The sequence below is a fragment of the Acanthopagrus latus genome, chromosome 2 (assembly GCF_904848185.1).
Source record: "Acanthopagrus latus isolate v.2019 chromosome 2, fAcaLat1.1, whole genome shotgun sequence".
Classification (NCBI taxonomy): domain Eukaryota; kingdom Metazoa; phylum Chordata; class Actinopteri; order Spariformes; family Sparidae; genus Acanthopagrus; species Acanthopagrus latus.
Genome location: NC_051040.1, coordinates 9,098,459 through 9,124,431, shown reverse-complemented (window position 1 = coordinate 9,124,431; position 25,973 = coordinate 9,098,459). Strand labels below are relative to the sequence as shown.

Genomic DNA, 25,973 nt, shown 5'->3' with positions numbered 1-25,973 from the left:
AGTCACATATGTAAAGGTGGGGTTTACTGATGATGTGTTTAAGGGACCGTGTTTTCTGTGGGAGTGAGGAGCTTCTGTTGGTGCGAACTTTAACCTCCTTAACTTTAAGACCTTTTGCATGCACTAAAAGATATACAGTAAATCACTAAATCTGGTCTCATGACCTCACTATTGTGAAAATTCAGATGAAGGCCATAGCTTGTCATCTTTTTTTTTTTTTTTTTAAGATAAATGTAATACTTACCGAAGATTACTTAAATTCACTGCTCCACTGCTGGTCAACCAAAATAATAAGGTGGAGCAGCAATGATGCAAATGACCACCCCTGTGTAGTCATATGAGCTTTGACTTTTCTCTTACATTAGTTCTTCCGCAGAAATCCAGACTACTGAAATCCTTTTCGAATTAAAAATGACTTCATGTTACAGTGAATCACTGACTAACTAGTATCAGTCTGATCTGATGCAAGAGGTATCCGCATGATCTTTATCCAAGGGGGCTTACAAACAAACACAACTAAGCTCACTGCAGGCAGTCCTTTAACAATCACAACTGGAAAAATCTATAAATGAATGAAGTAATGGTTTAAAATGGTATGCACCTGTCAATGTGGTCTGGCTGCTCCAGGAACCTCAAGCTCCTCAACTTTTTATCAACTTTTTATCAACTTTGCAGCAGTTGAGTCATTAATAATTACTCAAGGAGACAATTTGATTTTTTTTTAGATCATTTTGGAGATTCACTGATGATGTGGGAGAAACTTTTGCGTTGATTCTGAGAAATAATCTCTCAGCTCTTTTGTTTCTCTCTCTCTCTTTTCTTTGTGATTCGCCCCTCTCCCTCTTTCTCTCCCTCTCGCTCTCTCTCTCTCACCCTCTCTCTCTCTCCTTTATCTTTATCTGCTGACTCCCCCTCCTCCTCCTCCTCCTCCTCCCCTCCTCCTCTCCTCTGCCTCAAAAAGCGCGATCCACGGTGCGAAAGCCTCCTTTTCTCCGTTTTCCTCCAGGATGGCATTCTTCAAATATCTCCGCTCTGTTAAGAATGAGCTTATCCTCTTCTCAGCTCCGCTTCTTCTTCTTCCACTGCCTCTGGTGATCGGGACCTCGGTATGTAAATGATGTGGAAGAGACAATAGATTCAATTTAACTTTGTCACAGTGTTGGAAAAGTAGGGGGGTGAAAAAAAAACGACATTTCTTGGCGATTTAGGCGTAAAATTAATAGAAACGTTGCATCTCTGATTGGTTTGTTTGTTTGTTGGCAACATGCGCACTCAGAATGTCTTTAATTTACTTTTATAAAGTTTAATTAAAACGTCCCATTCGGCGTTCACGCACTTCTAACACATGAGAGAATTTGCCGCGCACATTAATTCAGCGCGCCACTGACATTTTTTTTTTTCCCACGAGGTTTTTTTTTTTTTTTTTTTAATGAATGAGTATGATCTGTGCTCTCCTGCACCTGTTGATGCTGCCCACAAGTGCGCAGCGCACTCTGGAGCAAATCGCATGCGATCTGTGCAGTGTTGCCTGAGGCTGAGGCTCTCTGAGGTCCTGTTGTTTTAGCTCCTTGTTGTCTACGTGAAGGGTCACGTCCAGCGTGGGAACACACATGTGACACAGAAGAGATGCACACAGGCATGTACGCATGTTATGATAGACTGCAGACTGCAGCCATGAACAAAGGCTGACAGAAAGAGCGGTCTCAAACTTGTATTGTTTGCCCGCAAAAACCGACGACAAAAGGATTTAAAATGCACTCTTTGGGCTGAAACAATGCTTCAAACGTCTTAATAACACAGGCTGCAGGGCAATAAAAGTGACAAAGGAACATGTCATGTTATAATAATACTTAAAGGGGGTGTTTGTAGAGCTCAGAGCTGTGATCTTCTTGGCAAATGATCAGGCAGGTGACCAAAAACAATAGAACAACAAGCGCACTTATCTTTACCCTTTGAACCATAATAACATCCCATTAAGATTATGTAACACCGCTCCCTGAAACTGTTTTTACACCTTGCATGGCTCTTGATCCTTTTACGCAGGAGGCAGAATGCGCCTATGTGATCATCCTGATGGCGGTTTACTGGTGCACCGAGGTCCTGCCGCTGGCCGTGACGGCTCTCCTCCCGGCCCTCCTTTTCCCCTTGTTTGGCATCATGCAGTCCAAAGACGTAAGTAGAATACCTGCAGGAGTTTTGCTCGGTCGGGAGGAATTTCTGCTGACACGCGTCTGACTCTGTGTGCTGTCTCAGGTGTGCATGCAGTACCTGAAGGACACCAACCTGTTGTTTGTGGGGGGACTGATGGTGGCAGTCGCCGTGGAGCACTGGAACCTGCACAAGCGCATCGCCTTGAGGGTGCTGCTCTTAGTCGGCGTGCGTCCAGCGCTGTGAGTGGCTCAGACGCACACCTCCACAGCAGACTCTCTCTTTCATGATTTACATTCCTGAAGCATATCTTATCAACTACGACTTCAGAAACAGCTGATATAGATAAGAGAGTACATAAAGGGCCCACCTCTTCCAAGCCAAGGCCACTAACAGTGTTTTTTTATTATTATTATTATCTTCCTTGCAGTTTGATGTTGGGTTTCATGGGTGTGACAGCCTTCCTGTCCATGTGGATCAGTAACACGGCAACCACGGCCATGATGGTGCCCATTGTCCAAGCAGTGCTGGAGCAGCTCAACAACACTGAGGGGGAGATACCGCAGATCCTCAGCTCGGACGAGGAGGTCCAGACGTCAGACGCTGACAGCAAACAGCCTCCACAGACAGAGAAACAGAGTGACGGACAAGGTGAGACACGGTCACCTTCGAGCAGAGTCTGTTTGGCGCTGAAAAACACACAGCTCTTTTCATCCCATGCTCTTTGTTTGAAGGCTCGACGGTGGTGACTTTCTTAGATGCCACAGTGGAGGCTACAAGGCTTAATGAGGCAGCAGAGAGGCGGAAAATGTGTAAAGGAATGACCCTGTGTGTTTGTTACGCTGCCAGCATTGGAGGAACTGCCACACTGACAGGAACCGGCCCCAATCTGGTGCTCATGGGCCAGATGAACCAGTGAGTGTTTTCTCAAGGCATTATGTAGTCACGTTATAGCCCTCAGTCTTGTTCCAAAAATACCTTTTTTTTTTAAAATCCCTTTTGTTGTTTTCCTCAGACTCTTCCCTCAAAACGGAGATGTGATTAACTTTGCCTCCTGGTTTGGCTTTGCTTTCCCCAACATGATCCTCATGCTCACGCTGGCCTGGCTTTGGCTGCAGTTTGTCTTCATGGGATTCAAGTGAGTTTGGTGATGGTTAAAGCCTAATTATACTGACAGAGACTTGACTCAACATCAAGAAACTTTTTACCGCGTCAGGAGTGTTTTTGAGTGCCGAGGTGACACAAAGATTTTTCCCATGCAATCCCTCCAGCTTCAAGAAGACCTGGGGCTGTGGGGCCGTGAAGACAGAGAAGGACATCGCCGCCTATAACGTGATCCGTGAGCAGCATCGTTTGCTGGGGCCCATGTCGTTTGGAGAGATAAATGTCCTAGCTCTCTTCATTCTGCTGGTGGTGTTGTGGTTCTCAAGGGACCCCGGGTTCGTCCACGGCTGGGCCACAGAGATCTTCAACTCCCAAGCAGAGTGTGTAGACAAAAGTGTTCATCTAATTCTTCACCAAATGTCTGTTAAAGATCCACTCTGAGAACACTTTCATATCTTAACTACATTTGTTCACTCCTCAGGTACGTGACAGACGCCACAGTGGCAATCTTCATTGCCGTCCTTCTCTTTGTTCTGCCCTCTAAACCCCCACGTTTCTGTCTGAGGAGGACTCAGAGTTTTGACACAGGTGAGCCATCAGTCTGGGGGAGTTCAGATCACATGTCATAAAGTCATGATACTGACATTGAATTTAATGGTTTTGTAGCACCCCATCAAGCTGCTGGCCCAACTCCACCTCTGCTCACCTGGAAAGTTGCCCAAAAGAAGTTACCTTGGGGCATTGTGCTTCTTCTTGGAGGAGGTTTTGCTTTGGCCAAAGGCAGTGAGGTAAGTGACGCTGACACTCACAATGTTAATGTGAAGCTGGACTGGGAGCTTGCCCACAGTATGGTATGATTAATAATGTCTCCAAAGGATGAAGTGTGGTGCTGGCTTCATGGCTGGTTGTGCAAAATATTTTCATGACATCAAATCCTCTTCTTCTATACTATTTAAGTTGATATTTTTCAGAAGAAGCTATTCAATGTATTTACGTTGTGTGAGTACCTTCCTATATAGTGGTTTTTATTGTTAGTGGCGGAGTCATTAACTCCGGCACTGGATTAAAAATGCTCATACACAAGGGAAATCCAGTTTGATCAGAATCAGACTCACTAATTACCATTTGCTTTGCTGTACACTGTAAATAATAAAAAGTTGATTTTATTTTAAAAAATTAAGTTAACCGATTGTCTCAAAATGAACAAGTAAATTAGATGAAGTAAGGTAATAAATTCAATTTGTATTTGGAGTTTGAATTTCTTCTCCGCAAATACAAAGCGCCTCTTGAATATTTTGCTTTTGTTTAATTCATCTTGCTTTTTTTATGCTGCAGCTGGCACGTGAGTAACATTTTAAAGGCTACTGCTTATGACACACAAACCTTAATTACAGTACACTCACAGTAAATGAGCAAATGTCAACTCAGCTGTTTAGATGAATACTGTGTACACTTCCAGAAGAGACTCACCCTGTCTATGTATATTATGTACATCTCCGTAGGAATCAGGACTCTCAAAGTGGATGGGAGATCAAATGACTCCACTGCAAAACATCCCTCCCTGGGCAATTGCTATCATCTTATGCCTGCTGATTGCTACCTTCACCGAGTGCACCAGTAATGTGGCCACTGCGACGCTCTTCCTACCTGTCTTAGCTTCAATGGTAAGTTGTGAGAGAAAGAGAGAGTAAAATGTGTCTGATGAAAAAAAAAAAAAAAAAACAGGAGCAGAGTCTCAGACTACAGGAGGCGGACAATTATGTTTGGGTAGCAGTGGTTCAGTGAGGTGAAGTGCTCCGTAGTGTAAGTTCTTTTGAACTCATTTCCCCAATTGGAGTCCAGCATTGAAACTACTCCCAGTGGGAGCCGGCCTATTTTCCCTTGTTTGGTTACCCATCTAGTTGGTCATTCAGGCTGAATATGTTTGGTCCCCTTCCCCGGGCCCCTCCTCCCATTAATAAGCTGCCAAAGACACCAATTCAGTCCAGTGCCTTGTAATGCTGCCCACCCCGCTGCCGCTGAAGAATGGCATTGCTGTGCCCGCTGGTCGAGCACTCGAGAGAACGCCAAAGCTGGGTTGTGAAAGACAGTGCCAAGCAGGGGTATTCAGTGGGACATTTATGGAGAATGAAGCCAAGTGGGTTTCGCAAGGATGTCCAACCCCCGTGTGAAAATAGAGGTAGAAAGAGAGAGGGAAAAAAAGAACATCTGATCAGTTACATGCAGCTGAAAGTGGGGAGATGACACTTGGTGGTAGTCATGGCTTGCGGTGTGTCACCATATGTGTCATCCTGTCAAGTGAGTCTTTCTCACTTGATTTAAACAAAAGACATCAGACAAGACAAAACACTGTCATCGCAGTGACCTGATTTACGGCTCACAGTTTAAATAAGACTAACTATAAAGTTTGTCTTTTCACCCCTTTGTTTATTTTGAGAAACAGAAATTACTGTGCACTTGTAAGCTTGCTGCGCTGCGGGATATGTAATTCAGCAGCAAATTCCAGAGTAATGTTTTCTGCAACTTAGAAGTCTGCCATTATCGCTACATATGTAGTGCTTTTCTATTTTAGATATCATGACTCAGCCCCAAGCTTGCAGGAATTACATCTTAATTACACCCACCTAATGAGAGTTTTCTCTCCACACAGAATTGCACACATTTCACTCTGAGTTATGAGTCAGTGATTACAGCGGCAGAAAAATAGCCAAATGTCGGAGGTGGAGCATTTTGTTATCAAGGCTATGTTCATCCATGTCTCAGACTGTTGATGCTTTCTGTGTCATTTTGCAGTCTCAGTCCATTGGGATCAATCCACTGTACGTCATGGTGCCTTGTACACTGAGTGCCTCTTTTGCCTTCATGCTGCCTGTTGCAACGCCTCCAAACGCTATAGTCTTCTCATACGGGTACCTCAAAGTTGCTGACATGGTGAGTATGGCAGTGGTTTGTTGGGTTTATTCTGAAAATTATATGTTGAACAGGCAAAGTTGTCACTTTGGGGCAACCCTTACACTGTGAGTGTAACATGTGGGCTTAGAGTCACTTGCAGTTGTAACCTGAGACAGTGAAAAAAAAAAAAACACACACACACACACACACACACACACACACACACACACACACACACACACATACACACAAAAACATAGGTTATTTGCTTTCTTGAATTTGATAAGAAAGATTTAGATAAAGAAGATTTAGTTTATGAAGCTGCCACCACCAGACAGTTTGCTTTACGTACTATAAACAAGGAAATAGCTGGCCTGACAAAAAATAACAAGTCCTGCCTATTAGCATCTGTAAACCTTAAAATTCAGTATTCAACAACAGCACTCTAGTTTGCATAATTCCTACAAAACCAGAGGGGTAAAAGCAAAAGGTTGTGGTGGTTGTTAAATAGGGTTTTAGTATGTGAAAATGAAAAATAGTCTTGCACATAATGCAACCTGACATTTTAACATTCAGATGACATGATATGATATGTAACATTTCTGCATTCAAATGTCTGAAAATGCAATTTAACCTATACAACAATGTTGAAACCCAAAAACCTGTAATTTAACTCGCCTAGCTGTCGACATAACTTCCAGAAGTGAGTCAGGGAGTTAGGAAGAAAGTCATCAACTGACAGATAATATCAATAAAACTTTGATACATTATCTTGTTAATGCACATTTGTCCCTGACTCACGTAGATAGATTTTCATCTGCAATGGTGGTTGTCTAACAATGAAGACTACAGCTCCCATGATCCTACGCTACTGTTGCTTTGTTTTGATTAAGAGACCTCTAGTGACAGAAACTACATACTGTGCATTGAGTTGCAAGGTTTAAAAGTACTGGCTGGCAGATTCTCTGGACATACCAAAGCTAGCTGTTTGCCTACTTTTCAATTCTTTATGCTAAGCTAACATTCATATCAATGTTTGCGTCCAACTTTCAATAAGAAAACAAGTATTTCCCAATCCTGTTGTTGCTTTAACATCAATACTCGCTCTTCCTTTCCCTCAGGCCAGGACAGGAATAGTCATGAACATCATTGGCATCCTTTGTATAACACTGGCCATCAACAGCTGGGGCAAGGCCATGTTTGACCTGAGCACCTTCCCAAGCTGGGCTAACGCCACCGGGGTGTGAGCATGGTTCTGCCACAGAAGATGATCCATGCACACCCTGCCCTCCTTATCCACAGGTGCCAGACAAAGACCTCTGGTCAGAGCATAAGCACAGGACCATGCGCTGGACCGCATGCATCCGACTGCTGCTAAGAACACAAGCCCCTCAAGGCTTGTTTTCATTGACACCCGAGTCTTGCTTGGAAAAGAAAGTGGTGATCTACATGATTGGGAGAGGAGAAGTTGAAAAATCAAAATCTTTCTGTTTTATTAGCATTGTATAGTAATGACGTTACACTTCAAATTATTTATATCTTCAAATAGAGAGACTTTATAATACTCCCAAGCAGCCAATTCTAGGAAAAACATTCAAGTCCACTCTTTTTGAACAAAGTAAATCACAGGAAGCGCTATTCAAGCGTGCTGAGTTATTAGAATTTTTTTACGAAGTTATATGTAGCCATATCTTATTAGCAATGAGATGTAAGGTATAACAAACATAATGTGATGCACTTCAGTACATTTTTAAGGTACTTTACTTCTTCCACCTCTGCTTTTAATCCACTACATTTCAGGAGGGAAATATTGTCCTCTTTGCTCGACTACATTTATTTAATAGCTGTAGTTTCTAGTTACTTTTCATATTAAGATAATAAGTATGTATGGTTATAGATTAAATGATCCAACCGCATACAAATTAGCCCCATTCCAACCACTTAATTTCACGTCTGTAAAATAGTAATCCAATAACATTTCCTGTAACACAAAAGCATCTCAGCTTCCTGAAGAGTACATTTACTATGTATACATTCTTGTGTCAAAAGCTGTACTCAGAAGTTTGGTTTTAAAACACTTTAAAAAAGAACTAATATGATCCCCCTTATGTCAAAGACTTAAAAGTTAGCATTCTAACCAGCTAACCTCAGCTCTGTTTTATCACATAATGTCACTTTGCACCAGAAAGATGCTATAGTTTGATAACCCCAAACATATAGGAACAAATGAAACCTTCAAATGCCAAGAAATGAAATATTCTGTTCCTTACTTAACCGTAAAAGAAAAAAAAAATAACCATTCATCTTCTGAATTCAAGTTTTTCTCATTAATGGAACTAAGATGATCTTAATTGCCTTATAAACTCACTGTTAAACACACGTCATTCAAACTTGACATGAACAAAATAAAACTCACTGACAGTCTTGGTTTGTCTTTCCACAATCGCAGAGCTGATGTAAATCGCTTCTGTACTGTAGCCCCTGTCCTCAAACTGACCTGTTGACGATCTTGAAAGGCTGTGTTCAGTCCCAGTTCATTGTCCAGCACTGTTCAATCTCAGGCTGCTTAACCTTGTTGAGCTGAGCCCCATCGCCAGTTAGGACTTCCCCTGAAATCTGAGATCCTGGTCTAGGCAAACTCTAGGTCAACTGGCTCCACAGACAACTGAACCATGAGCTAATTAGTTAACGGCAGTTAGCTACCTACAAAGATAGCTAGCAAAGAGCAGCAGTTGTTGTTGGTTGCACCACATTTTTGGAGCCACCTCCAGATTCTTGCCATATTTTACAAATAACACCTTTAAGTAAATTTAATGCAAATCTTTTGATCAACTGTTTTTTTTTTACATTGTGTTGTTGCTACTTCTGTTAAAAAAAAAAAAAAAAAAAAAAAAAAAAAAAATCTAAATTCTTCTTCCACCACTGCTATCCAGGGCTGGACACCTTTTTTGTATGCACGTGACAAAGGCTGTTTTGCAGGTTTGCCCTTTTGGTATTAATAGATAGGACTAACAAGTGCAGTACAGCTGACCCTTGACAACAAGTAAAGAAATACTTCCACTCCCTTGAGCGACCCCTGTATTGACATATATATTGATGTATCAGGAGTTGTTCCAGTACCAGTTGACCTTTGAAATGTATTGTCACTTCAAAACAACAAACCTATGTGCCTTGACTTATTGTACTGTAAACACATTTTGATCAATACATTTTATGCTGACTTACGAAATGTCTCACTCCAATAATGAATTCTGTCTGAATTGTAATAAAGTGATATTTAAGAACCGATCTGTATTTTTTTGTTTTCAATTGCAAGACTTTTGTACTAGGAAAATGGTGAATAAAGTATCTTTTCTGCTGTCATAAACACTATTTTCTCGGCCTGTAACTATAAAAATTAAAAAAGACATGAGTTTTAATATATTGAGTTTAGTGCTTCTCTCTTGTGTCATTGCCTCTACATACTCTGGTTTGATAGAACAAAAGACAGACTGACAAATTTATTCTTTTTTTAGTTAGTCATTGAGTCATGCAGACAAAAGTTGGTTTAAAATGTAAGCTCTTGGTTTATAGCAGGATTATTTATAGTCTGTTAAAGACTTTAAAACAAATATAAGGCTTTGATGAAGTAGGTCAAAAGACAACTCAGTCTAAGCAGTTAAAAACAGCATTGTCATCCTTTAGTGTCATCCACAACAAAATGATCCCACTTTCATCAGCAGTCGGCTCTTTCTCAACTTCACATGACAATTACCTGTGTTTCAAAGTGCACACGTGTTTCTTGGCTTCTTGCTCAGTGACTTCTTGTCTCGTGCCCAAAGCCAGTATAATCCAGTAAACACAGTGTGGAAAGCCACAGTAATCCTGGACTGAAAGGACACACCTTATGTATGTAGCCATGAGCTCTCTGTCATTGTCCTTTTGCCAAAACTGCGTGAGCCAACGGTCAAGGCAGTTATTGTCTGCCGTTGTCGTGCGTCATGAACATTATGAGCTCAGAGAAGACATTTCACATGTCTGCATTTAAAGACCTCACTCCTCCTTATTACAACACTGGGAGTATATGCGATGATCAGGAAAATGATGTGTTACAGCGCAACGGAAGAGCATCATCTTTAAATACTGTAAATCAGAAGTGTACACATATGTGGGATTTTAAGTTGTTTTCTAAAGCAAGCAGCTTAAAACCAACAAAAAAGGAGTTGTGTAAAAATAAAGATAGAAGGCCTTCTACTACACACACAAGTGTTAAAATGGTGCATACAGTATATTGTTCATATATAAAAAGCAACAAGGACCAGCGTCATAGAATGTCTACCAGTCAATTGCATCTGTAAATCTGTAACTAAACTAAATTATTCTTTAATAAGATGTACATTGTTTTGTACATTTGACAGAATACAGTTCCCTTTTTTTGTATCCTGATTACATAATCCTGTTAGATGCATTCCATTGCTCCCCATGTCTGTTATTTAGTTAGTTATCTAATTGACACAGACAGATAAAACATTTGGGTCCAAACAATGTTCAGATAAATCATAGAAAAAATGAACCCAGAAGTTAAAAAATTAAACGCAAGAAATGCAATTAACAAAACAAAATCCCATCATTCAGTGTAGAGAAACCTGCGCTCCAATAGTGCAAGCCCATCATGTTACATAACAAAAATTCTTTTTTCAGTGTCCACAAAGAGTGACCTCAGTTCACTGGAGTCGTGTGCATATTTGTGCCCGATGTCGTGTGTGAGACGGCACACTATATTTTCTTCGTGTTGTGTGCCAGTCACGTTCAGATGTTGTGTGACTCCACCTTCCAATTTGCACTTGCGGTCAACCAGCACCGTGTAAAAGCCATGAGCAGTAGGCTATATGCATTTGTACATTTCTATGCACAATGTCTGCAGCGTACTTAGGTTTATATTTGACAATGATAGATGATAAATATGTGTTAAAGAAAATTGTGTACTTCAGTTGCACTGTTATTGACACTGTATGGCTGATTTAAAGGTTAAGTTCACCCTCAAAAGCATTCAAGTTCAGTTATTGCTGATGGAAAGTTCACAAAAAACATTTTTCCTGCTTCACAGCAAAACAGCCTCGTAGCATTCTCCTGCACGACTGACAAAAATATGATACATTTCTCTATCAATTTGGGACCTTAAGGTTTCCAGACACTTGGAATATGCCAGACTGGGTTTTTACTGCTGTTGTTTTTGAAGTTTTTCAGCTGATCAGGAGAATGCTGCAAAACTGTTTTGCTGTGAAGCTCCAGAAACGATTTGCAGACCACAAAACTTCACCCAACTTTCCATCAGCATGGGGACGTTTGTGTCTCCTGACTCTGCAGATGTATAAGTCCTGAATCTGCGGTCCGGACTGTCCATTGGAAACTGTTCCTGTTATGATTGGGGTCCGATCCTAACAAGACAGTGGTGAATGTGCAGAGAACAGGTTGATCATCCTGAGCTGGCGTAGGAGCTCTGCTGGGCTTTTTTGATGATGGAGACAATGTTGGATGTCTCCTTCAGGTCTTGGGAGATAATGGATCCCACAAAACAGAAGGTTTCCGCAGCAGACGCAGCACGAAACCATGTTGGTGGCATCGTGTGACAGACAGACTTGTTACACTGCAGCAAAGGTAGTGGGAAGAAAGAAATGAAAGGATCATGCGATCACTGCTGTTGGACAATTAAAATGTTATATGGTTTAAAAGTGGTTAACAAGCAGTTTGGTTCATAGGGCAGTTTAGATCACTATGATCTTGGGTCCTACTGGGGAAAAAAAGCTTTTGTAATTACAGTGCCTTTCTCTCCCTTTGCTGCCTCTCAGCCACCCACTCATTATCCAATTGAAACACATCCTCGTGTATCATAGCCTCCATTATTGGCTGTATAATATAAGGCTTTAGATGGAAATTGAACCTGCAAGTCGTTCTCTTTGCTGGTGTTTCACGCAGCTCACTGCATACACAAGACCTCTGGTGAACCCAAAAACACATTTCTATTAAACCATTAGAAAACTAGGCCTTCTGGTTGCTGAGTAAGCAGATAGAGGGTTTAATAAATGACTACCTGACTTGTGGGAGTCAAGAGCATTTTCAAGATACACAAAAGGTCAAAAAGCACATTTTGTGTCTCTTCCACCTGTTGCATTTGGATGTATTTTCATGGATGGGAGGGCTTTTTGAAAGCCAAATGGGCCTTCCACCTTTTCTATATCAGTTACAGGAGGACAATACGCAGCCTGTCTGATACAATCAATCCTTCCTGGGACATAAAGACTTGTGTGTAGAGATGGTTTCAGTTAGCAAGCCGAGCATCCAATTAAGCTCTGGACAGAAGTCAACAGGACAAAATCCAAAAAGTTCCAGAAAAGGACAGAGAGCCATTCTTTGCTCTCTGTATGCCATAGTATATTCATGCCAACCAGATTCAACATTTACAACACTTCCCTTGGTCACATTATTTTGTTAATCATTACACTTTTTTAACCTCATAATCAACAAGGTATCCTCAGCATTAGATTTGCACAGATCAACATTTGGAGCCCAGTCACCAGAATAAAATGTACATCTCTTCAAATGCAGAGATACGTTAAATTTGTGCATTTCGAATGTGTAACATTCCTACAATCCCGGTCATGTCACGTTCAAATTACATGTATATGAGATGATCTTTGAGTCGGGACGAGGAGTGGCAGTGGTGGCCAGGCGAGAGACCAGAGGTCGTTTGGAGATTTAGTAACCGTCTTTGTGTCAGAGAAACTGGATATATTTTGACTCAGAAATTAGTTTTCGTTTGAACTTGTTCCTTTTCCTTCCTGTCGTCTTTATTTCGGCCTCTCCCTGTCTCATGCACTTGTTCTCTGAATAGATTAAGGTCAGCCTTGATATATTTTCAATCACAATTTTTTTTTTTTTTGCGTGGTCAGTAAGTGATCGTAAAATGCATTTCCTGTTGAAAATGCAGTATGAACGCTGACATGCCCGTTGCTAGAAACCCAAAAATTCCCTCACATTGCGTTACCAACAACCAGACCTCGAACAGCTGATTATGCAGTCTAGTACATGGACATGAGCTCTAACCTCCATGTCACTATGGTATGGTAGTAGTAGCTGTAGTCATAGTTTAGGTTGTAGTGGTAGTGACAAGAGGGAAGTTTTGGATCTTAATGGGGCCCAAACAGCTAATTTTCAGCCGTAGCCTTAGCAGATAAATCCAGCCGTGCATATCTGATAATTTCCATGCTTATTAAATCAAAAAGTGACTGGTCAGGACTCCTGTAGATGGAGACTGTCGTCCAGGTGGAACGCTCTCACTGAATCTTACCGCTTCTTGTTTACTTCTTTACTTCTATGGGATTCTACCTCTTGCACACAGATTCCTTCACTTCAGGGAACATTCTGCTTTTAGTGTTTTGCATGTACCACACATGTACTCAAAAACAGAGAGAAGGATGACTCATGAGACTGTGTGACCACAGTTCACGTGCTCTTTGCACCACTCCACTCGCAAAAAAAGGACATTTTTAAGCTTAATAAGAGGTTAAAGCACTGCAACCCTGCTATTGTATCCCTCTGTCTGAACTTCTCAATAGACTGTTTTGATGAAACTGGCTCGTCAATCGAGCCTCTGATTTACATTTGCAGTTGGCCCATAGATGTCTGCTTTTCTCTCGCAGGTCAAAAACAAAGACATTTTGTTGTTCATGCGTGGCTCGATCCAACGTCTGTCCTTCAGGGCAACATCACGACAACATGTAACAAACAAACTGAGCGATTTGTTTTTTCTTGCACAGCTTGCTCTGAAATAGGTCTTTGTGATAGTTTTTCATGCCCTGGTGGCCAGAATAAATGACACGTTACAGTGTTTGTATTTGGGATTGCACCTGTGTGAATGCAAATCCTTTATTCACATCAATTTGACAGCACATTTTTGTGGATGCAAATTCTGACTGGAGACCCGGGGAGTCCTAAAAACCACACAACCACTTAAAAGAAATAAAACTTTTCAGATTGATTTATTCATGTGGCAGATGCTTAACTTACATTTAGATTCTTCTCCTCTCATTTAGTCTGATTCTAAACCCTCCTGAAATGCAATAATGGGCAAAGAAGTATTTTATCAACTGTTTTCTACTTTATCAGCCTTTATCAACCCTTTAATTTCTGACAGCTGATATAATGAAACAATTCAGGGCTAAAACTCAAAACAACTGTAGTCTCAATGCTTCTAATTTTTCCGTTTAAGGGTATGTCTTGGTCTTTGCATTGCATTGTTAACTCCAGGGCAATATCAGGTAATTATTAAAGGGTTATTTAATAGATCTTGCCTTTATTAGATCTGATAAAGCTTGTAACTCATTATCAATATGTTTAATCATTAGAAAAGGACATATAACAATGTTACATTACTGCTTACACGTGTGTGCATACAATGGAAGCAAACAACAGTATCTAATGACTGATTAACCATCATTTTGTGGAGAAATGAATCCAACTAATCACTTTGCATCTGTTCTTGGAAAAATAGCTCCATCTGTTGGCATGAAGAAGTAGTGTTAAAAAGGAATCCAGTTCATGGGAGGAATTTCACAGATACAGATTTCCGTGGACACATTTAAAATTATGATGAAAAAAGAAAAGAGAAAGACACTGACTGAAATTAGAAAGAAAAAGTGTGATTTTGCTCTTGGTTTTTGTTTGTTTGTTTGTTTTAGATGTATAAAAGTGAAACAACCCTGTTCAACATGTATTTCAAGGACAAGGCTTTGGACAAAAGCATCTGCTAAATACCTCAAAAGTAAATGTAAATGCCAAGCATGTCATTTACACTCAGGATGCTCAGGAATTGTTCCCACAACTTTCTGAGATGACTGATTTTGGCCCAATCAAGTTTTAGAGGCATCGTTTGTTTAAAACGCCAGAGAAGGGGCTTGCACCACGTAATTTGTAGTTTTGTATTTTTTAATACGGATTTTTAAAAAATGTATTTTTACCAACAAATGAGCACACTCTATTCTATGTCAGTTTCTGGAAAACCCATCTGCTGTTGATTCTGGTGTGACACCATTATCAATATTTACATTACAGGAAACAGCCCGTCAGCAGGATGTGACAAGTATAGTAACAGTGACTGGTTTCTTTACAAGCTAGAATAGCCTGAGGTTTGCAAAGACCCACGCGTCTGTCTTCTGTGGTACATCACAAGATATTGACTAACACTGAATTTCTACACTCTAAAGTCGTTTCTAAAGTGTCCTCGCTTTTTTCCTCATGGACATTGTACAGTTTGTGTTGCTATAAATTAGGCTACTGCCAAGTTTGAAAAGAAAAACTCCTGCACTGCTACTGTAGCAGCCCAAGCCACGGCCAGTGTTTTTCTCTTGAATACTGTTTTTTTTTTTTTTGTTTTTTTTTTAAATGATTCACCTGAGCACTGATGTCCCCACAGCTAGTCAACACAACCCTTAGTTTTCAGTTACAGTTTCAGTGTTTGTCTTTGGGATTGCACCTGTGTCAATGCAAATCCTTTATTTACATTTACTTGACAGCATATTTGCGGATGCAAATTCTGACTGGAGACCCAGGGAGTCCTAAAAACCACACAATTTTTATACAATTATATTATCATTCAACCATTTAATTATAATCGAACAATTCAGGGATGAAAATTAAAAAAAAAACTTAATTTATTTCTTCGTTGGCGTATCCATATTTTACCACTTCAAGAAAGCACAACCTTTCTAAAAAAAAACAACAACAACAACAAAAAACAACAACAACTGTACAGCAACATAATAATACTGCAGTGCCAGTAGTTTGGTTTCACTGTCAGTACGGACGTCCATCCATCACTCTGTCTGTGAGCAGGCGACGTCAGCGTGGCTCTCTCTGACTCCCTCAGGTGTCTCCTCCCTCCTCCTCCTCCTCCTCCTCCTCCTCCTCCTCACACAGGCTGAGATCCTGGACCGATCCGAAGCCTCCCTGACAGCTGCATACAGCGGTGCACCGAGCAGAGCAGGAAGTGTTCCAGTTGAATCATGGAGGGCAGCGGACAGGGCTCACATCTCCCTCCTTCTTCATGGAGTGAATGTTTTGTTATAAGGCGGATCCGCATGATGATCCCTGTTGGTTTCAACACAGAAATCAGAGAGTTGTGTAAACTGGCCGGACCAGTGGTGAGTAGCCTGAAAAATAGTAACTAGTTACAGTTACTAGTTACTTTGTAAAAAAAAAAAGTAACTCCGTTAGTAACTTCAACCAAAAAGTATTGCGTTACTGAGAAAGTAACTTTTTAGTTACTGTAAAACGTTCTTCCCCTCTAGCCGTCATTGCAGTTCTGCACTGATGGTGAATGATACAAAGTGGTGATTAAAACAACCGTTTCAATTCATCAGCAGCCACATCACTGAATCTCATCATTTATTGATCGCTAAAATATTATGGGAACTGCGTGCCGTTGTAAAACCTCACCAAAAGGAACAGAGTAACGTAGCATTTGGTAATGGAAACGGAGTTACTGAATTAAAACAAACAAACAAGCAAACAAACAAACAAAAAAACTACGCGTTACATTATTAGTTACTGAATAAAGTAACGGCGTGACGTAACGGCTTACGCGTTACTACCCAACACTGGAAATGACTAACGCCAACCCTTTAACTATTAACTACCCAGAGCGGCTGTCTGTTAACTGACTGAACTAATCAATTTATCAACCAGTCTTTTCAGTGCTACTGTTGACTGATAAAACCTAACTGTAAAGTATGAATACTGTACCAAAATACATTTCTGAGGCAGGCCTACTTGTACCTAAGTATTTCCATTTCCTTCCACTTTAGACTTCTTCTCCATTTAGGAGGCAGTGACTGTGCTTTTTACGCCACTACACTCTAAGATCTGACCAAATGACTTTACTTCAAAAAGTCAAGGAAAACAATTCCCTCAAAATTACCAAGTACACTTGACTAATAATTCAAAGTTGTTAAAACTTTTTAGATTGTGCAACTTAAATGTAATAGTCTGTTTTACTTTGTAATTATACTTTGTAATCCGTTTTCTTAACCTTAGTACATTATTCAATTAATCAGTTGTATCAGAAATCAAATCAAATGAAATCAAATGAAGGACTTACTTGTAAATATGTCAAAAAATATATACATTTAGTATCAGATACTTTTACTCAAACTTCATTTGGATGGGTGACTTTCACCTTCACCAAAGTAATGTTTTAACAAAATACCTTTACTTTTACTCAGTTACACCTTTTAGGTCATTTTTACACTGATTGTTGAGTAGTTTATTTTGGAACAAACATATTTTAAAGTCTAGGCTCTACATGTGTTTTATATCCACAAATGTTAATCTGTAAAGTAATCAGGAGATGAAGCTGTTAAAATTTTTCCCTCTAACAGACTAGAAATATAAATTGGCATGAAGAGTAAAGTACAAGTGCCTCACATTTGTTTTTAAGTACGATACTTGAGTAAAAGTACTGAATACTAATGAACTTTTCAATATCATTTATTTTGTCTCAGTGACTTTCCATTGATTTGTGCTTTTTTTCCCCCATCAGATTGTATCCCAGTTCTTGATTATTGGACTGAGTTTAATCAGTACTGTTTTCTGTGGCCATCTGGGGCGGATAGAGCTGGCAGGAGTGTGTTTGGCCATAGCAGTGAGTAATGTATATTAATGTTCCCACAGTAGAAATTACCAGTAAGGCACCAGAACATAATCCACCAATGTTTGTGTCATCCTCAGGTTATTAATGTTACAGGTATATCTGTTGGAGTTGGCATTGTAGGAGCGTGTGATACTCTAATCTCTCAGGTATGAACCTGTCAGCGTTGTCTTTAAAACATGCATAGTAATAAAGGTGGTAACAAATTGGAGAATACTCTGGTTTCAGACCTTTGGGAGCAATAACCTCCTCAGAGTTGGGGTCGTTCTACAGCGGGCGATACTCATTTTGTTACTGGCATGTTTTCTCTGCTGGTCGATCCTCATCAACACAGAACCCATTCTGCTGGCTGTCAAACAGGAACCAGCAGTGGCCAGGTCAAAATTCACTTCCTCTCATGCTTCAGTTGTTTTTATTTTTCATTCTTTCTTTTAGTTTCTTTACTGATAAAAACAGTATCACTCTTGTTGATACTAATTGAAAATCCCTCTCTAGGTTGGCTCAGCTGTATGTGAAGATCTTTATGCCAGCGCTTCCTGTGAGTATTCCAACCCTCAACATAAAACAAATGTCTTGTGTGTAGAGTTTTACCTGCTTCACTATGTCCAGTAAATGCAGTACATGAGATAAAAATAAGTTATGAAAAGTAAAAAAAAAACCATGCAATTTGATGTCTAATGTGTCTGAATATATTCATTTTGATATTGTCAATGTGGCTCTTTCTAGGCTGCATTCATATTTACATTACTCACAAGATACCTGCAATGCCAGGTAAGTCCATAGCCTGTGATTTGCTTAGTACATTGGAATCAAATATAAAGGAAATTCAGTCAGCCTTCTATGTATTTGGCATGTCAGGTTGCATCTTGATATGAATACATTGTATACTGTCTGAATTCAGAAGGCAATGAGGTCAGGGCTTTCTGAACTCATAATACGTGTGTGAAATCACAAACCTCCTCTATGACATCAAGTGATTCCCTTTAGATCTGTTATACTACTGTTATATTTAGGAAGAGTGCAATGTTTGAAACCCAAATTGGTTCCTTGTCCTTTTTGCAAAGCTGGGCAGGAAGCAAGATGTGGTCCGGAGTGACCACAGTAGGGGCACAGCTGACTTGAAACAGGCGTTGACGTTCTTCAGGAGATAAAGAAGTTCTTCTCACCTGCAAAGGCTCCCCAGGGCAGTAGGCGGAGCTCAGGGGATCCTGGGAGAGTGTGAGACGCTCTGGGGCGCTGGCAGAGATTGGGATATCTGGCTGGGGGTGAAGCTAGCATGTCTATGGCTGGTAGAAGCCGTCTCTCTCTGTCTCTCCCTAAGATGGTTATCCAGGCAAATAACTTGGGAGATGAGCTTCCTGGGAAGCTGATTTGTCTTGTAGACTCTCCAGTAACCCTCTCCTTTAAAGCCTTACAAGTTCTTGCTCGTTCCAGCCACTCTCAGCTGCCAAGATACAGAAATCTATTGAATATTCTATCGTCATACTGTCGGCTATGCTGGACCTATCAGAGGCATAAGGCTGTTATAAAAAAACTGCTGCAAAAACAAGTCACCAGAATAATGTTGGTGAAACAAAAGGTTCCCTGGTTGGGGGGGAGCGCGGTTGGGCCGAGTTTGTAGCAGTGGGATTACTCACAGTTGGGGCTGTGGCAGAGGGAGTTGCAGGTGACTGGGCTGTGGACTGGTTAAACTTGTGGCTGAGCTGGGAGATGGTGTAACCGATACTCTGGATTGAGTCTGTCATCTCCCGGAGCATTTGGGTCCATATTTAGGGCCAGATGATTCTGCTGATTTATTGAGTTTTCAACACTGGGAAATGCAGGGGCAAGGTGTAGCAAAACTCCGGTTGGTGAGTCTGTTGGAGAGGGGAGAGGTTGCTCACTGTGGTGCTGGTGGACAAGGTGGCGTTTGGAGGCTTGGGTAGAGCTCGATGCGAGGGTGCCAGCTGACGGTTGACATGCAGAGAGCCTGGCTGCGAAGCCACTGGTGGCTGGGAACACAAGTGAATGCTGGAGGCAGAACAAACCATAGACAGATCTTAGAGAGAAAACCCAAAAATACTCATAAATGGCTTTGTGAAGCGACTTAGCAGGAGCCATATACCATGTCCATGCAGCAAAATCATCTGGCAGCAGGTAGAGTGAAGATTACGGCTTTTAAGCCACAGGTGTGCGTCCACAGCCCTGGTGGTGTGAAACTCCATCCAGCCCCTCACTGCACCTCTGCAAGCACAAAAAAACAGAAAATCACAAAAGTCCACATAATTTGACAGGCTGTAACACATTGACATCTTAGCCTATTGTGAAATGGGTCCAGATCAGAGCAGAATCGATTGTGACTGGTTGCTGCCAGCTCTGAGCTGCTCTGAGCAGGACCTTTCCACAGACACATTCTTTTGCTTTGTTTTGATTGAGAGACCCCATTACATATTGTGAAAATGAGTATGAATCTTCGTCTTTGCCTGGTGATGGGACAATGACACATTGGTGCAAAAACATTCTTTAGATTCCAACCTTGACCTGTTCTAATAACAATAACATGTGGCACTTCTCTTTTAGGGCATCATTTGGCCTCAGGTAATCATGGGCGTTGTGGTTAATATTCTTAACGCACTCATCAACTACATTTTCCTTTACAAGTTAAATCTGGGAGTAGCGTGAGTATTGCCTGTCTGACTCCGCATGATTCTTTTAGTAACACTTTTATTGCTGTCATTACATAACTAGTATCACCACTTACATTTTCTTTACAGAGGTTCTGCAGCATCCAATGCCCTTTCCCAGTTCTGCATGGCAGGACTTCTCTATGCTTATATCCTTTGGAAAGGTCTTCATAAGGCCACCTGGGGAGGTGAGGACAACATTTGCATTTGAAGATAGTGACCCTGCATACTATATAATAAGTCTCCAAATGTTCCCATTTGTTAATGAGGTACAGCGAAAAGTCAGAGAGGGACGCTTTTGGTTTAAATCAACATTATGTAACTTTTTAACCTAAAATAAGAGGCTCAATGCACTATGTAACTTCAGTGAGAGTGCAGGATCACAGCCTCATATACATGTTTAATTCAACACAGTTTTCAAAATATAACATTGTGATGATGTATTGACTTTTATTTGTAGTTAGCACCTACATTAAGTCTGGCAAATTGTTACAGACCAAGGATTTTTATTTTTTCACAGTGGTGTTGCACTCAGAAACTGTGGGTGGTGTAAATGTCAGACAGTTGAAGACATTCCATTACTGGAATGACCTATAAATTATTGTCCATCTTACACTGTATTAGCATCAATGAAACATAGTTGATAGTTGAATGATTTATTGATTCACTGATTGCCAACACAGGTTGGTCTAAAGAGTGTCTGCAGGACTGGAGCTCATTCATTCACTTGGCCATCCCCAGCATGGTCATGTTATGTGCTGAGTGGTGGATGTATGAGATTGGAAGTTTTCTGGCAGGTAATGTCAACTTAGCCACTTTATGTTCTCAAAGCATTTGTATTAATTAAGGATGGTCTAAAATCTAACACCTGTTTTTAACAGGTCTAATCAATGAAGTAGAGCTTGGAGCTCAGTCAGTTGTATACCAGATTGCAGCTATTGCATACGTGGTAACTTTCCTTCTGTGAAATATTCTTTCCTCCACAAAAAAATAAATATAAATGAAATTGTGTGTGAAAGTGTGAAATGTATCATGCAATGTAGATCACATCAGTTTTGTGCTTTTGTTGTTAGTTTCCTTTAGGTTTTAGTATCGCAGGAACAGTAAGAGTTGGAAATGCCTTGGGAGCTGGAGACACTGAGCAGGCCAAGCTGTCTGCTAAACTGTCAGTATTTTGTGCAGGTCAGTTTGCTCTTAAACATGATTGTAAAGCTTTATGTTAATATCTCACAAATTATATGTATTTGATGAAGATAATACTAGAATTATTGTTGTGTAATCAAGAAAGTAGTGAATGAATATGTTAGTGAGGGGAGCAAGCTCTCACTGTATCAAGCAATTATGAGTTGCCCTGGACGTGTTCATTAAAGGAACGGTCCTCACAACAATGAAAATTCAGTCATAAACTGTTCACACCCGTGGCAATGGAAAGGTGGGTCAAGTTTTGCTGTCTACAATACATTTCTGGAGCTACTTTGCAACACAGCGCTGCAGCATCGAAAACCTTTTAGAAAAACAGCCAAAACATATGAAATAGATCTATACAGCAGAGCAGAATCCAAGGCTGTAAGATCCTGAATAGATTTGAACACATTTAGCATAACAACTACAGTTAAGATTTCAGCTTAAATGTACAGTAAGTAATTTCTGCTGCAATCGGGCTCCTGCATCGACTTCTCCCCTAATACAGACTGGTTTACTGACAGGAGGGGAGCTTGAGATTACTTTTAAACCTTTGACATAGAAAAGTGGATGAGGAGACCTACGTTGGCTGTATTTATGTCTTGTTACTTCGTGGTGAATGCTGACAGGAGCTGAATTGGAAATGGGAAACTTTATTTCATGGAGGTATTAAAGACTGTAGAGGGGAAAAGAAGAGGAAGAATAGTGTGAGTTTAATGGAGACTAATGGAGTAAAGCAATCTAGCTGTTTTTAGCAGATAAACACTGCATGAGTAATGCAAACACAAATGATCCTGCAGTCAAACTGGCTCTCTGATTATTAATATACTACCACTACTGCGATTGTTTAGGAGAACGCTGCAAAACACTGTTTTGCTGTGAAGCTCCAGTAGTGTTTTGTAGACTACAAAACCTCTCCTGACTTTCCATCGGTATGGGGATGAGTAGGTAATGACTGACTTTTTATTGTCGGGTAAACCATTCCTTCAAGCTCTCTTACTGCTCCAGCAGAGCCACTCATTGGCCAACAACAGACTGGTCATTCTATTTGTGAATATATTGTATGTCAGTGCATTTACAGTCAAACATAAACAATTAACTGTGTTACTTTTTATCAGTGTCAGCCTCTGTATGCTTGTCGATTGCAATTGGAAGCCTGAAGGACCATATCTCTTATGTCTTTACATATGATGAGTGAGTATGAATCTAACATATGTTGTTTATTCCCATGGTGTGTTATTTTCAAACACACAGAGTCAGTGTCAAGTCTCAGAGAGATAACAGGCTCTTAATGACCTTTCACCATTATGTCAGTCATTGTCTGTCCTACACAGTAAAAAGTGAACTTTGCTACATAATCTGTTACATATTAACTCAAGGCAAATTACCTGACAGCAAAGCTCAGTCATGCTGAGATGCATTACGTACTTACTGCAATTTACTGACTGATCATCATGTCACAGTGCTCAAACGTCACACACAAACACCTATGAAAGTGTAATTTCTCTCAGTGTCAAACTGTACATTTTGATTCACTCCTCTTTCAGACAAATCAGGGAAAGGGTTGCTGATGTCATCACTCTTTATGCACCATTCGTCCTCGTAGAGGCAACAGCAGTGAGTACCTCTGCCATTAAGATCCTGTGACACACACATGTATTATTGCATCTCTGAAACGTGCTCGTTTTGGTCAAGTCTATCCAAGTCTTTGTCTTTTTGCATGACTAGGCTGCCATGGGTGGCGTAATGAGAGGAGCAGGTAAACAGAAAGTTGGAGCTATTTGCAACATTGTGGGATATTATGGAATTGGTTTTCCTATTGGAGTGTCGCTGATGTTTGCAGCCAAATTAGGGATTAAGGGTAAGATCTATAACAGAGATGTTTTTTTACCACTCTGCTCCCCAACTAGTCATTTTTAAGTTTTGCAGCATGTGTGAGATTCACCACGTCATCAACACTACAGTACTCACTATTCTTATAGTAAGATGTAGAACTCTCTCTTTCCCTCAGGTCTGTGGACAGGCCTGTTTACCTGTGTGTTTCTGCAGTGCACATTTCTGTTGTTCTATGTGACAAGATTAAACTGGAAGACAGTGACAGATGAGGTTAGTCTTCAGAGGTAAATATTCCTATTTTAAATGGTATAAAGGAACTTCTTTATGGATATATGTTCACATTTTGTTTTACTTCCAGGCTCAAATCAGAGCAGGAGTGCACGGGGTCTTCAAAGATACAAGTAAGAATGTTTGTGCAACAATTTATACTGCCACAGATGAAGAACATGACATGTTCTCTCGTGGAGCCACTTTAAATGATTATAAGTGTATTATGATAAAGGAACACTGATATTGCCTAAAAAAGGATACGTGGAGCATTTTTTTAAAAGAAAAAGTTCACCCAAAAATGAAACTGTGGTGAAGTTTCATCGTCCACAAAACATTTCTGAAGCAACAGAAAACAGTGCAGGATTCTCCCAAACAACTGAAGTAGTTGAGGACTTTTAAAACCTAATCAAACAACAGATTAAAACAGACAATGGCTCCGTACAGCTCGTCCAGTTTAATCCAAATACCTTGATATGAAGATATGTTATTAACACGTTTTTAAGCTGAAATCTGATCAAATCTGTAGCTGCGAACCCACCTCGGTGAGGTACGTGCATGAGCTCACCTGTGCATCGAGAGTGTAAAGAATTGTTTTTCAAATTGGATCTCAGGGTACCCAGAGAAGTAAGATTACGCTGGACAAGATGTTTGGAGCCATCTTTTGATTTTGTTATTCTGGTTGTTTCTTACGCTTCAAAACAAGAATCCTGTCAGACTTGGGACAAAAGAGAGGACTCAGACGCAGATTGGACAGAAGTAGAATCAAATTTTATTTTTCTGATTCGCAACTCTTCAGACGAGATGATAAATGAAAAGCTATGAAACTCTGTGGGGACAGACAAGACGAACAAACACAAAACACACAAAAACATAAGACGATCCCGAAGGAGGAAAACCTACACTATTCTTAATATCTGAGATATGAAATTTACAAAAGAAAAGTCACTCCGCAGAGGATGGCACAAGGCTATGAAAAATATACCATTCTATCAAATATCAAAAAATTACAACAAAAGGCGCTCCCGAGGGAGGAAAAGAAACAACTAAAAAACAGGCTAAACTGAAACACAAAATCCTAACCGGAAAATTTACAAAATCAAAATCACTCTCTCAAGAGGACAAATACAGAAAAACAAAACAAGACAATACTTATCAGGATGAGAATTCAAGGCTGTGAGACAAGGCTTGGGTACACGACAAGACAACGAAATACATAGGCGACGCAGACAGGGGAAGACAAAGACTTTATACACATGAGGGAGGGAGACACAGGTGCAAACAATCAGGGATTAGGGATGACGTCAGACCAGGAACACAGGAGGAAGGGCACGTGATCTGAAACGAGAGGGAAGTTACTTTCAAAATAAAACATGAATCCACAAGACAGATCCCAAAGACAAGACAACCTCACCGCGATGTGACAGCTCCATATAATTCATTGGTTTACAACTCTGTTTTGCTGAGTTGCTTCTGAATTGTTTTGTAGACTACTAAACCTCACTGTACATCGACGTGAGGCTGAGTTGACAATGTCTGGACTTTTATTTTTGGGTTGATGAAGTGTGTGAAAAGGTCAGTAACACACTAAAACTCTTCCTTATTTTTCAGAATAAGAGCATAACTTCTGTAACTCAGTGTCAGTGGGATTTTCTCACGTCTCAAACAGAACCCAAGTCTTGGTCTCACTTCAGCTCTTTGTTAATGCATCGAACTGAAAGTTCACCCACACAACATGTGAATAACTTTAACATTTTAATAGTTTCCAGTGAAAACATTAGTTGCATTTGCATTTGAATGTCCAGGTATCCAACAAGATGATGAAGGGAACTCATGCGGCTACACAGACACCCTTGACCTGGCTGAACCTGAACGTGGATCAGCAAAAAGTCCAGTGGAGAAGCAGCTCTCCTACAGGGAACTGGTGCTGCGTAGGGGCCTGGCTCTGGCTGTCATGCTATTTGTCCTGGCTGTTGGAATTATTATAAACCTGTTGATCATGAACTTTGTCACATGAATATGAAAAAAAAATCTATTGTATCCGGTGAAGTACCTCCTTATCCAGCAGTGTTCTGTGTGAATCTACCAGTGATTTGCTCTCAACCACATTCTGTCAAACTCTCTTGAGTTTGTATTCAATACATTAAACAGAAACATTGTGGTGATCTGGGACCTTCAAGGTCAATCTGTCTCTTCAT

General features: G+C 40.5%; 2 protein-coding genes and 1 long non-coding RNA gene across 4 annotated transcripts; 2 read left to right on the top strand and 1 right to left on the bottom strand.

Moving 5' to 3' along the window:
* Positions 1-950: 950 nt before the first annotated feature.
* Positions 951-9,430, top strand: slc13a5b (solute carrier family 13 member 5b). The gene is made up of 12 exons (XM_037121677.1): positions 951-1,106; positions 2,044-2,172; positions 2,254-2,390; positions 2,579-2,799; positions 2,883-3,063; positions 3,164-3,286; positions 3,420-3,632; positions 3,734-3,840; positions 3,919-4,040; positions 4,755-4,916; positions 6,046-6,183; positions 7,266-9,430. Exons 1-12 carry the CDS (start codon positions 1,008-1,010, stop codon positions 7,389-7,391), a joined length of 1,758 nt encoding a protein of 585 aa, XP_036977572.1. The 5' UTR covers positions 951-1,007; the 3' UTR covers positions 7,392-9,430.
* A 6,105-nt stretch (positions 9,431-15,535) lies between these two features.
* On the bottom strand, positions 15,536-21,315 carry LOC119004693. Its single transcript, XR_005070271.1, has 4 exons — positions 20,568-21,315; positions 19,932-20,050; positions 18,994-19,837; positions 15,536-16,269 (listed from the first exon to the last, which is right to left on the bottom strand). It is a non-coding gene; the product is annotated as an uncharacterized LOC119004693 (long non-coding RNA).
* LOC119004682 (multidrug and toxin extrusion protein 1-like) lies at positions 16,054-25,947 on the top strand. Of its 2 annotated transcripts, none has more exons than XM_037071826.1 (17): positions 16,054-16,322; positions 17,720-17,821; positions 17,908-17,976; positions 18,056-18,204; positions 18,323-18,365; positions 18,554-18,598; positions 20,387-20,484; positions 20,581-20,678; positions 21,174-21,287; positions 21,372-21,439; positions 21,564-21,672; positions 22,791-22,866; positions 23,220-23,289; positions 23,401-23,533; positions 23,684-23,792; positions 23,867-23,909; positions 25,581-25,947. In XM_037071826.1, the coding sequence occupies exons 1-17, from the start codon at positions 16,185-16,187 to the stop codon at positions 25,761-25,763; spliced, it is 1,647 nt and encodes a 548-aa protein (XP_036927721.1). In that variant the 5' UTR covers positions 16,054-16,184; the 3' UTR covers positions 25,764-25,947. The 2 variants fall into 2 exon arrangements, with proteins under 2 accessions (XP_036927721.1, XP_036927712.1); XM_037071817.1 differs by having other exon boundaries at positions 23,684-23,778; positions 25,581-25,940.
* Positions 25,948-25,973: the final 26 nt, after the last annotated feature.

What these genes read in the sequence shown, in the direction of transcription:
- slc13a5b (XM_037121677.1), top strand. Translation starts at nt 1,008, where the DNA reads ATGGCATTCTTCAAATATCTCCGCTCTGTTAAGAATGAGCTTATCCTC. An exon ending in GCATCATGCAGTCCAAAGAC is followed by an intron (nt 2,173 to 2,253) that starts GTAAGTAGAATA and finishes GTGCTGTCTCAG; the next exon opens with GTGTGCATGCAGTACCTGAA. An exon ending in TACCTGTCTTAGCTTCAATG is followed by an intron (nt 4,917 to 6,045) that starts GTAAGTTGTGAG and finishes GTCATTTTGCAG; the next exon opens with TCTCAGTCCATTGGGATCAA.
- LOC119004682 (XM_037071817.1), top strand. Translation starts at nt 16,185, where the DNA reads ATGGAGGGCAGCGGACAGGGCTCACATCTCCCTCCTTCTTCATGGAGT. An exon ending in TCTTTATGCCAGCGCTTCCT is followed by an intron (nt 18,366 to 18,553) that starts GTGAGTATTCCA and finishes GGCTCTTTCTAG; the next exon opens with GCTGCATTCATATTTACATT. An exon ending in TCATAAGGCCACCTGGGGAG is followed by an intron (nt 20,679 to 21,173) that starts GTGAGGACAACA and finishes TTGCCAACACAG; the next exon opens with GTTGGTCTAAAGAGTGTCTG.